Source organism: Colius striatus, chromosome 8, assembly GCF_028858725.1.
Source record: "Colius striatus isolate bColStr4 chromosome 8, bColStr4.1.hap1, whole genome shotgun sequence".
Lineage (NCBI taxonomy): Eukaryota > Metazoa > Chordata > Aves > Coliiformes > Coliidae > Colius > Colius striatus.
In genome coordinates, this window is record NC_084766.1 from 23,993,624 (window position 1) to 24,006,077 (window position 12,454).

At 52.0% G+C, this 12,454-nt stretch overlaps 1 protein-coding gene across 2 annotated transcripts in view; it reads left to right on the forward strand.

The window, feature by feature from the left end:
• The first annotated feature begins 11,080 nt into the window (after window positions 1-11,080).
• Window positions 11,081-12,454, forward strand: part of HPSE2 (heparanase 2 (inactive)) — a 111,595-nt gene continuing 110,221 nt past the window's right edge. Inside the window, exon 1 of one of the 2 annotated variants that reach the window (XM_062001912.1) lies at window positions 11,081-11,469. In XM_062001912.1, the coding sequence (XP_061857896.1) occupies window positions 11,210-11,469 (260 nt within the window). In that variant the 5' untranslated portion in view covers window positions 11,081-11,209. The remainder of the gene's footprint in view (window positions 11,470-12,454) is intronic. The other variant, XM_062001911.1, reaches the window with a different exon arrangement.

Consider the following 12,454-nt stretch of genomic DNA (forward strand, 5'->3'; position numbering starts at 1 on the left):
GCCGCTGCGCCGGCACCGCAGCGCCCGCCCGCCGCGCCGGGACTGCAGCGGGGAGCCGGGCACGGCGCGGCACGGCGCGGCGGCACACGTGGGTGCGGGGGGCGGGCAGCCGCCGCGCCGGGACTGCAGCGGGGAGCCGGGCACGGCGCGGCACGGCGCGGCGGCACACGTGGGTGCGGGGGGCGGGCAGCCGCCGCGCCGGGACTGCAGCGGGGAGCCGGGCACGGCGCGGCACGGCGCGGCGGCACACGTGGGTGCGGGGGGCGGGCAGCCCCCGCACCACGTGCGTCTCGGAGCCCGCTCGCGGCGCCCCGCAAGGCCCACGGGGAAGAGAAACCGCGCGCTCTGCCCGCATCTGATGCCACCCTGCCCGGGAGCCCATCCCTGGGCACACGGGGCCGCCCCAAGCCCCGACAGCAGAGGGGACAGCGGGGATCTGTATAGGGGGCTGTGCCCTGCTTGCGGAGGTTGTGCGGGGTCAGTGCTCTGACTGCGGGGGGCTGTGCAACACCATGCGTCGGGCGGTCCGGAGTTGCTGCAAAGCTTGCGCCTGCAGCCTCTCAAGCTGGGATTTGCAGACAGCCTCCCTCTGTTACCTGCTGAGGCTCAACTCTTTAGCTTTTAAGTTCAGATTCATCTCCCTTCTTCCCGTGGGTGTGACTTTTATTTTATTTATTTTTAAAATGAGAGGCAGATAGTCATTACATTTACTGTCTTGCTAAGAAACAAGTGTACCATGCTGTAGCATTTATTCTCATGTCTAGAGCTAATGGGGAGTATGAGACACGAATGGGGTTTAGCATCTTCAGAAGTATGTGCTGAAGAAGGAACATTTGAAACTTTTTGGTCTTCCCTGGACCAAAGTCTGGAATAACCTTGAAATGAGGCCGGAGAACTGGAGGAGAGTCAGTTACCACTATAATAGGCTCTCTAGTAGCAAAGCAGGAGACTAGTCAGAAAATGTCATGAAGGAAAAGGAAATGCTCCAGAAGTTCCAATTATTCACTCATTATTGAACCCATGAAAATGGGCCACTTTCTGTGTCACTATGTCAGCAAGCAGATAGGCATGAAAAGCTGCCAGGGAGAGCTGTGCTCCTTGCTGTGTTAAGGACAGACTCTTCCCCCTCCCTGGGAGAGGCAACTAATTTTTTTTTTTTTCCATATTTGATTAATTCCCTGGGATTTCACAGGGACCATGTGCTACTTCACAAGCTTCTGCTGATCTTCCCCTAACTGCCTCCTAGCTCCAGTGGAGAAATACTACCTGGGCATAATCTACAGAGGAGCCAAGTGGCAACCTCGTTTTGCAGATCTTATCCCAATCTGTACCACCTGAGGAACAGATCTCATAAACTGGCCTGGTGCCCAAGTTGAGTAGGGACATGCTCAGCCTGCTTCTGCCTTCCTGTCTATAGGTTTTGGGGATGAGCCCATGGCTACTCCTGCTTTGTTAGGACCTTGTAGGATCTACTGGCTGAGACCATCCCAAAAGCAGCACTCATTTTCTCTCAGTTTTATTGATGTTGAGAATATTGTAAAGACAATCTGGTTTTGTGCATGACTGCCATAGCATTTTGGGTTGCCGTTTGGAAGCTGTGTACCCGTGCCGGTAGATACTCATCTTTATTATCTTGCTAATTTGTTGTGATCAGATTCCTTAAAGACTTTCTGATGAAAAGCTTCTCAGTATAGGAACTGAAGTCTGAATTACAGACTTGCATTTTTAGTTAAGAATGTATTTGGAAAGTGTTCTTGTCCACACTACTCCTTGTCAACAGAAATCCTCAGGCAGTAGCTTGGAAACCACTGGTCTGGGTGACTACCATTTAAAAAAAACCCCAAATCCATGGCACTGCAGGAGGAGGAACCACAAGGTGGCAACCTCTCTCCGTACTTCTACTGGCAAAAGAAACCTCTGGCAAAAAATCTCGGCACAGTAACTGTGTAAAGCTGCAGAGATGGTTGGTCATTCTTGTCTCTTCCAGAATCGCAGCAACATTAGTTTCGATGCTGAATTTTCTCTTCTGATTTTTTTTTCCCTTTAGGATGAAACTCTCGGTCTTGAAGAGGTGGCACTGGAGCCTGTTTTTTTTGCTGGCTTTCCTATCCTTTGCCCAAAAACCTGATGTTGCTTGTCAGATTGCTAACTGCCAGTGCTGCTTGTGTGCACACTGGCAGAGCTACCGTGTGCTTGGAGGGAAAGTTTCCTCCTGCACCAGAATACCTCAGAGTATTGCTAACTTCCATGTTATGTTCATGTACAGTTGTGTCAGGCTTCTGCTTCATGCACTGAGATGCCTCAACCAGGAACACAATAACCTGGATGTTAGGACTAGGCAGTGAGCTGCAGTGAGTGTGGCATATGGTCTTGAGGGGATTGCAAAGCCTTGGTGACACAGCTCCACTCCCAAAAAGATGTCTCCAGAAGGTATAAAAACATACTAGAGAGCTAATGCTTCATTTGGAGTGGAGCTGCCCTGGTCCTGCAGTATCAAACACCATCTGTTGCAGTGAGCTCCATCTCAATCAGGACATAGTTGTGTTCCTGCCAGATGTTAGCTTACATGTGCTACATGTAAAAGTAAACTGGTGCGAAAGCTGGGGTCTGATGTGCTTTCAGTAGGATTTGCCCTGCATAAGTGACGACGTGCTAGCCAGCCATTTGCTGAGGGGATGCACTCCAGAAGTTGCAGGTGTGTGGCTGGAGTGTGTTCAATGAGTCAAGAAAGGAAATATCTTTCAAAGCTCCAAATAAGACAAAACAAACTGAGCTTTAGCACATGCTCAATTGATTGAGTCTTTGGCAAAGTAAGACATGAATTTGCAAGGCTCTCGCTGAGGCCTGTCCAGGCTTTATCCTGCCTGGTGTGTCCTTCAGCAGGCACAGCAAAGCTGTCCTTGTTTTCTTCTCATACTGAAGCCTCCTCCTTTTACCTGTTCTCCCCTTATGATATTGCTCTTCAGTTAGAAAGAATAACCTGCTTCCCGCTCACCTGGAATGCTCTGGTTCTGCTTTACACCATATCCACCACCACTGAGCTCCCTCTGCAGCTTCTGTGTCACAGCCTGCAGTGTCCATGGCACCTGCCAGTGGTGTCATCCCTAAGCATGGCTGTTCTCTTCCAGCTCTGAATGTTTAAGTCCAAATAGGACCTGGAAGAGGAGGGAAGCCTGGACATGGAGAGTTTTGTAAAGTTCCTTCATGTCACTGTGACTTTAGAGCCTGAAGTCACAGTCTCAGAGGCTGTGGGTTGCAATTTGCTTCCCTCCTGGTTGATGGGAGCCCTGGGACCTACTGTCTGTTGGTGCTCTAGAAAAGGGCCAGGAGGCAATGGGGGATGGCTAGAGGAGATAGAAATGTTAGCAATCCAAATCGTGATGGAAAACAGAAGGAGTAAAAAAATCTGGATTTTTTTTTTCTCCCCCTAGAAAGCAGGAATAAATCTAGTAAGCCCAAGACTGGCTTCTCCTGGAACATATGTGCAACGTGATTGTCGCTAATGCTCTGTAGCCAGCTGAGAGAAGATACTTTCCTCAAGTAAGTGAAATAAGCATTGAGGAGTAGGATATATGATAACTTCTGAGGCAGAAGGAATAAGACCTCAGGCAAGAGAGCTCCAAACAGTGCACCATGTCTTTTTTTTCTTTCTTTTTCCATCTCTGAGTCTGTGGTGTTGAATTAACCCCTTTTCTCTATGCTGGCTGGGGTTGCTGCACGTTTGCAAAGCTTTACCCAGCCTTCTGGATAATGACATGTTAAGTGCTCCATTCGTGATAACCAATTTTCTCCTGAAATGATACCAAACGTCTGCTGGTTTGATTTAAACTGTTTTCCAAGCTTTTTGGTTAATAACAAAAGACAGTCTACTCCAAGAGACTCTAACTTGAGGAAGCCATGAAATTTAATTCATTTCTACAACTTAAATATATAATCAGTCACATATGGTAATACTAAATACAGGGGGAAATGTCATTGTTTAAGTCAAATTTCTGCATTCAGTCAAAACCTAATAGTTGTAACATCAAACTGTAGTTTCCATTTTACAGGAAATAAAGCATCAGTTTTTCAAAGAAAATAGACATGCAATTGCATGCCTATTACATTGCTTATATAGCTTTATTTTTAGCTTTCTCCATGTTGCTGTTACTAAAGGGCTAACAGGAGGGAAACCGTGGAAGGAGAAGAAACAAGACAACACCCAGATGGTGGTAGAAAGGTGTCTGTGCTATGAATATCTGCTCTTTCCCTGCAGTTGTTTCTGGGTGATAACCCACTGTGCCTTGGCTAGGGACCCTGCATCTTCCCTCTCACTTCTACAGACGTGGCAGAATGGAAGGAGTGCTGAGGTGAGACTGTGTTGTTGTAAGGGAATGGAGATGCTTCTTTTTGTCATCATGCAATGTTGTTCTCCTGTCCCGTTGTTCCCATGACAGGGGAAGGAACTACTTGCTTGTTCATTGTCAGTAGGAGGGGTAGGGCTTACGTGAGATTTGCATGACGCTGCAGGTAGGCTACGTCTTTGCATGGGTTCAACCTTACAAATGATGGTTGTAAACCTTTGTCTGCATCACCACCTTAAAGAGGAACACGTTGGGAACTTAACTGTTGTTATTGGAATTTGTGCAGAAAGGGGATTCCTTTTTTTCTGGATTTATTTGAGAGCTTCATGGTCTATCCAGCATCAGCTTGTCTCCTCTCTCACCGCAGCTTGGTGATGTGCTACTGGCCTTTCCCCTCCTTCAATGATGCTCCCTTCCAATTCTTCTCATCTCCTGTGTTCATTCTGGGCATTCACTGCTTCTACACCGCTGACATGTCATTTTGTTTCTCCTTCATCTACTTGTCTGGTTTTCAGGCACGACCCATAGATCTCAGCGTTCCTCCTCTTGCTTTCTAGCCTTCAGTTTCATGTGGTGCTTCTGATTTCTCTATGCAAACCAACAATTTGCAGCTTTGACAGAGCTTATTTCTCCTGTCTTTGTCTATAGCACAGCCATACTCAGTTGTCCTGATGGAGCTGGTGATGACAGAGGTGCAATAGTCAAATAGATACAGAGGACAAAGGTTTACAATTACCTGAAAGATTTCATTTTTTTTTCTGTCTCTCTCACTCCAGCAGCACTTGAGAGTATGTTGGCTGCTATTTCTTCCCCTGAGCTCTATTTCCTCATTGTTTTTTGCACACAGCTCCTTCCTCTTTTCATAATTGACTAGTTTGCTCCTCCAGCTTTGCACTTCATCTGTCTTCCTATTTCCCCTCTCTTGATCGACTCCTCATGTCTGCTTCCTTCATTTTTGCTGCTGGAATGTGAAGCATCCTTCCAGAAAAATAGAAGGTATCTGAACCATCCTCTCTATATTCCCTCTTCGCCTCTGTCACCTCCTCCCATATTGTGGGACAACTACTTGCTCGAATTCATTCTCAGGCTAGTAAAATTGGTGTATTTGTTTCTCTTTCTTTTTCATGTGATGATGAGAAAATAAGATAATTCTGTACTTTTATCTTCTCCTTGGGGCTGGGCTCAGTTTGAGGAAAATGTTTCCGAGGCGATTGTGGTCTTTGGAACATTGCAGAGCTCTTGGTTTTTCCTATCTCTGACTATGACAAATTGCTGCCACATTTACTTCTACCCAAGACAGGAAAGACAAAAGCTAAATCAGACTCAGCCATTGATGAGTACACATAAGTTAATAGATCGAAAGAGCATTCTCTGTCACAGGTCATTGTTAGACATGGGGGTATTCCCAGTCATTATGTGGCCAGGAGCTCTGCTTGATGAAGAGGCACTAGGCAGATGTTTGCCTGATCAGATAGCACCTAGTTTGACCAGCCTCCAGAATAGTTCCCAGAGCTTTATGGGAATCATTCATCTCAGTTTTTCAAGAACCTCAAAACACCTGTTGGGGGATGGACACTTTGTCCTCGTAGACAAATCAGCAGGACTAGGGTACCCTCAGAGTATTTTTGACATCACATATCAAATCAGGCAGATTAAGGAAAGTAATAAATGCAGTTTATTCTAGAAGAGTATATGGTATCTAACAACTCACAGAGCAGGGAATTAAGTTACAAAAGAACCCAAAACCTAAACAAACAAAATAATTGATCAGCAGCTGCCTAAAACTTGGCTTCATCTCCATAGTTTATCATGTCTCTTCCTGTGGTGTGCCAGCTAGGAAGAGCCCACACTCACAACCTTTATGGGACCAGTGCCTTCTTTTTGTCCCTGTCCCTTTTTTAAAGAGGTTTCTTAATTAGGCAGCTAGTGAGTACAGTTTGACTCTCAAAGGAAAGCCTGGTACCACCATGCTCTATTTTCCTATCACTAGATTTGGAAATACCACTTTGTGCAAAAATGCAAAGACAGCCTTGTCAACTGTGCTTTTCCTGACCAGGCAGTTGGTTTTGATCGATGCTTTGCTTTTTGCACGTATGGAGGGAGGAAGCGCTCTCAGTAGGCTTCCTTTCCTCCCGCTGTTGCTGAGTTCCCCAGCCAGCCAGCCCTTCTAGCCCAGACAGATGTATTTGCTTGTTAAAGAACGTCCCAGGTCACCTACATTAGAGAGCAACACACAGATACTGTATTAAATCAAGCAACTGTCCTCTGCCTGCTTGTTCAGGTTAGACACGATACATAAATGAGCTAGAAAATGGTTTCAGCAGTGGAGTTCACGCTGTGAAACACCCACCTTGAGGCACTGGCAGTTTTAGGAAACTGCATTCCAGACATTAAGGCTCTTGTAGTGAAAATAAGGGACGCTGCAGTGTAGAAAGAGGGGGGGGGGAGAAAAAGCCCTCCATAAAAAGAATCTGCAGTACAATTGCGTGCTCTGATACCCACAGCTTTACCACATTCACTGGTCTTGCTTGGTACAGGGCAGGAACTTGAGAGTCTGAAAAGAAAGTATATTTTGGCAAAGTATTTATGGATAATGCTCTTAAATTTCACTTGCTGATTTTTCTCCTTGCTGGCTTCTTTTAGAGCATCCATAACTCAGGTTTACTTGACAGCACTACAGAAACAGACATGGTTGATATCTTGGGAATCAAAGACATGATGATTTTTTTTTTTTAAAAAGGCTGTCTAGCCTGTTTCATCCTTCCCAGCCTAATGGAGGTTTGTTTGGTACAGCACATCCTCTGATGATAATAACTTTCATCATTTATGAGCAGAAGTTTATTTTCTAGCGAACTAAAAATGTTTCTCCTAAAGAGGTTTTCCCCATTTTCTTTTTGGGCTGATTTGTACAGCCTGAGGTCTCTGTAAATTTCCATTGTGCTTTTCCTTCTCCTTTTTTTTTTTTCCTCCCCCTTTTTGTATCAGTCCTGCCGCTCTAAGAGTTTTCCTCTGCTGAAACCCTTCAATGACTGCTCAGACCATTTATGACAAGCACTCTCACAAGGCAGTAGCTGTACAAAAGTGATGAAAAAATGAAGTAGCTACGTCTAATAACGAAGTTAAATGCAGATCTAAGTGTTTGTGAACTGCGGCTGGCTGAAAGGGTGCCAAACATTTTGCAAATATACACAAAAAGACAGGCCCCTGCTCTAATCAGCTTATAAATTAAAAGGAAAGTACATTGGCAAGAGCAGAAGAGATGATAGGACATGCTTTAAATAGTTTATAGGGAGCTAGAGGATTGTTGTTTATTTGGTGATGTTGGGAAAATATTTAATGTGCTTTGGTTAAACTCTTTATAGAAATGCTTCTCCTCCCCCAGTTTTCTTTCCCAATGACTGTTTTGGAGATTAAACCCAGCAAGTTTAGAGTAGATGGAAAATAGAGAAACGTATTTCCAAATCGACAAAACCGCGAGTAAATCTTTATAGATACTTTTTATGTGAGTCAGGCTTTCGAAAGTAATTACCGTAATATAAGAAAGGACCAGCGCTTCGCCGCCCCTGAGGACGGTGAGCCGGGGTCGCAGCTGGTGTAAATCGAGATCCCCCCTCTCTGGTTTGCCTTGCTGTGCGGGAGGTGTGCCGTGCCCTCCTCCCTGACCCTCGCAGGTCCCCGGGCTGCCCCCGAGCTGTACCGGGCAGCAGCGGTGGCTCCCGGGACTCCTCGCACCTCTCCTACTGCCGCAGCGTTTGCAGAAAAGCAAAGCTTTTTAGCATTTAACGGGCTTTTATGGCAAACCTACTTTTTTAAAAAAAAAAAAAAATCTCAAACTCCCCCCCAAAAAACCCAAACCATTTTTTCTTAGATATGACTTGCCATTGCAGCAAAGTGGGGTGCAACAGCTTTCGGGAGGCCAGTGGATCAGGGCAGGCTCCAGGTGTTGGTCTCAAAAGCTGAGACAGGTAAGTGAATATTTCCTTTAGCACTATCTTCCCAGAGTCTGGAAGCTGGGAGACTTTCTGCTCCTTTCCCCACTGTTCTGTGTTGTCGGTGATATTGGAGTTTGCATTCAAAGCACAGACTGCTTGCGAGGAACGTTTCAGAATAAACACATTTCTCCTTCAAAGTAGTTTGTTTGTAAAGAAAAAATATACATAAAGGACATTAAACGGGATAATTTGTTTTCTTTCTTGTCTTCTACTACATAATGCACTAGGGTTTGATTTTAAAATAGAGCCATCCTTAGCAGGAGTCTCGGTACAAAGCTTTGGCCTGCAACCCACAACACTGCTTTGAGCAACCAATGCCCCTGAAGCCTTGCTGACATCTTCTGATAATAGGGAGGGAGGGGGGAGATAAATTATAAAATAACGAGATGATTCAGAAACTCGTGTCCTCTTCCGAAGATGACTCTAAAAAACTGAGCAGCTTCTGAAGAGGAGGCTTGAGTTCCCGGGGCAGTTTTACGTCCTGTTGCAAACTGTGGCTGAAGTGCTTGCAGTCGAACACAAATTTCCAGGCTTAAATTGCCTTCTTCCTGTCCCGGGATGCCAGGGCTTTGCAGAGCTGAAATTGCACAGCCCTTTCCCCCGGGTCCTCTTACTTCTTCCAGCGCTCAAAGCCCCGCTGCTACGGGCATCCCTTGGCTGCTTTTTGGCAGCCTATGCTGCTCTCGGCAGCCTCTTCCGAGGCACCTTTTGAGCCCTGCTCCCCTCTCCGCCTTACCGAGGCGATTTCACGACAAATTCTGGTTTATGCGTTCCCTGCTCTAGCAGAGCCAGAGATATGTTTCATCCTTCCTCTGTCGTTGTCGTTACTGCACAGCGCCCAGTGCCTTCGTGCCCCCATTAACCCCTGTCCGGCTAACGGCGAGCTGTCAGCGATGGGCTCAGAGCGTTTCGTGGGGAAAAGAGACGAGGGGAGAGATTTCCACGGGAATCGACACTGCCTGCGGTCTTCGCCGCTACCCATGCCCAAGTGCCTACACTTTGTGTGGGGCCCCACCGAGCGCCCCGAGCCCCGGGACTCGCCGGCGTGGCACACACTCGGTCCGCCCCGTCTGCCTCCCGGGTCCTGGCTGAGGCGCACCAGGAGCGCAGGTGGCTCCTCACGGGCACGGAGAGGAGTGGGAGGACGGTCCCGTTCGCGGGGAACCTTGACGGGATGGGGGCTGCCCGTACGCGGGAAGCCCGGGGAGGCCGCCCAGCACCTCTCGCCCCCTGCAGCCATCCCGGCGGGCTCCCCGAGGGCGTCTGGGGGGTTCTCGCCGTTCGGCTGCCGCTTCCCTGCGGTTCCCCACGGCTCGGCTCTCGGCGCCCTTTGTGCCTCTCTCCCGGAGCTCTGCGGCTCTCTGCGGCCCCAGCACTTTCGGAGCCCGGCGCGGGGGTGTCCGCAGGTGGGTGCCGGCTCCCCGCCGCGCTGGGGGCCTCACCAGCAGATGGTGCTGCGGACAGCCCAGCCTCGGGGCTGCGGGGCTCCGACGGACCGCGCCGGGCCCGGCTCAGCCAGGCTCCTGTCAGCCCTCCCTCGCCAGGCCGAGAAGCGGCAGAGGCCCTGCGTGCCGCCTGGCCTGGGTGAAGGGGAAGCTGGGGCGGGCCACGGCAGCAGCGGAGGGCGCAGGCAGGGCGCGTTACATGGTTCCGGAGGTCGCTGGCTTCTGCCGTGCCCCGGACTCGGTGGCTGGCGGAGGAGGATGCTCAGTGTTTGCGGGCAAGGATGCCTGGTGAGGGCGGACTCTCCCTGAGATGGACCATCGCTGCCGGGATGCTCGGCAGCCACCACTGACCCCGGGCCTGGCGTCACCCGCCCGCGCCCAGCTCTAAGAACTGAGGCCGCCTGCACCTCTGCATTGCACCGAGACCAGCCCCTTCCGACTGTCCTGGAAGCAACCACGGGATGTCCCCGGCACAGGGGTCATCGTCAATTCTATCGAACCCTGCTGTCCTTCGCACCCTGGATGCAGATATTTCCGTACCGAGCGCTGCTGCCGCCTCTTCTTTCCTTTACCCATCGCAGATCGGACACCGCTGGGCCTTGAGGCCGGCGGGAGGGGGCGGCCGACGGCCCGATTCCCCGTCCCCGATTCCCCGTCCCCGGTTACCCGCGGTGCTCGACTGCCTTTCATGCGCCGACCAGGGCGAGCCGGTGACTCCGGACACGGCGATCCGAGCGTGCCGTGCCGGGGCTCCGGGCTGCCAGTGGCTCCAAGCCCCGCTGCGACCGTCGAGTCTCGCGGAACCGTCAGCACTCAGCCCCGGGGACCTCGCCCAGCCCGCGGGTCCCGGCTGGGCTCGGGGCGAGCTCTCCCCGCGGGTAGTGCCTTTTTTTCGGGGTGTTTACCCCTCCCCCTTCCCCCCTAATCCTGTGCCGCTCCCGCTCTTACCGCCTCGGCCGTTCCTCCAGCTGCTGAGAAGGCAGGGCCGTTCTGGGCGGCCACCGCGCTCCGGTCCCGGTCCCGAGCTCCTCGGTGGCCCGGCTCCGGCCTGGTTTTGAGCGGTGCGGGAGCTCCGCGGCGGAAAGCGGCTGCCAGTAGTCGGTGGAGCCCGAGCAAAAGCGAAAGCTCGGTGCTGGCGGGCCTGCGGCGGGCCGGCAGGCCCCGAGCCGAGGGGGTTAAACCAGGAGCCTCCCCTTACCTTCAAAAAGTTAAAAATGTCTGGAGCCTGCATCTCTTAAAGGGGCGGTGCTGGCTGCAAGGAGTCTTGGCACCGGCTGCGAGAAAGGCTGGTCAGGGGCGTGAGTTCCCCTCCACCAGCACCAAAACATTGCAAAAAAAGGCAGAGCGCCCCACACTTTAGATAAGGACAATTAGCCACCAGCGAGCCCCTGCAGACAGCGAGTTAATTAGGGGTTTCCTGCTCTCCGTCATGCCCTGTCTCAGCTCCTGCCCCCCCGGGCTCTTAGTCTTGACGGCACCTGCGCTGGCTCTCATGGCCACCTTCTTGCTGCCCTCTCAGGCCGGGGACAGGAGAGCGCTGCCAGTGGAGAAACCTCCAGGTGTGAAGGGAAGAACTCTCATTCTCCTTGATGTCAACACCAAGAGCCCTGTCAGGATAATCAGTGAGAATTTCCTCTCCCTGCAGCTGGATCCCTCCATCATTCATGATGGCTGGCTCGATTTCTTAAGGTAAGGCAGGAGCCCCCCGGCGCCCTCCCCACGCCGCCCGCGGGGCACCCCGGCAGCCTCGCCACCGAGCCCCGCCGGGCTCCGCGCTGCTGGCGGCGCTTGTTGTGACGGAGGGAGCGAGGCCATGGTTTCCATTAAGATGCACATGTTTGCAATGGAGAAAGCATTTCGGAGACTTATCAGTTATGACTGCAAAAATGTCGTGCTCCTCTCGCTCCAACAACCGCTCCTCTGCAAAAAGCACAACACGGGGCTGAGGCAGCACAGGGAGAAAAAAAAAACAACAAAACCAAACAAACCAAAAACCCAGAAGCAGGGACGGGGCCGCCTGCCGAGCCGAGCCTTCTCTAGCTCTCGACGGGCGGAGAGCGGGGTGTCGGCGAGGTCTTCAGAGCCCTCCGCTCCCCGGACTTCCAGCCGTGCGCGGGGGGCAGAGCCGGGCTGCAGCTGCGCTGGGCTCCACCGGCGATGCGGAGCGGCCGCGGCCTGGAGGCGCTGAGACGGCTAGAAAGCCCTCTCCCTGCTGGGTAAGTTGGGGAGGGAGACAGAGTCTCCTCCGCACGCCTGGCCCGAGGGTCCCTGCGGCTGCCGCCTCCCCCCCCGGGAAAGAGCGGGGCGAGGAGGCGGGAAGGCGCGGGCGAAGCGGAGCCGGGCCGGCTCCCGCTTTCCTCCCCTCCCTGCCGCGCTCCGCTCTGCGGCCGCTCGGCCCGGTCCCGCGGGGGCGCGGAGACCTTCTGCCTCCGGAACTCCGCTGCACTTGTCCGGGAGGCGCCGGGGAGGGGAGAGAAGAGCCGTGTCCCGCCGGCCTCCGGGCCACCAGCGGCGGGCGGGGCGGTTCCCCGCTCCCGGGCCGCGCCGCTCGGCCGGCGCAAAGAGCCGCAGCGGGTCGCCGCTGCGGTGGTACTCGTGCCGCACCGCGCAGCCGGGGCAGCAGGGCCCGGGACGGCAACGGCGGGTCCCCGAGCCCTGTGTCCCGCCGGTCGTT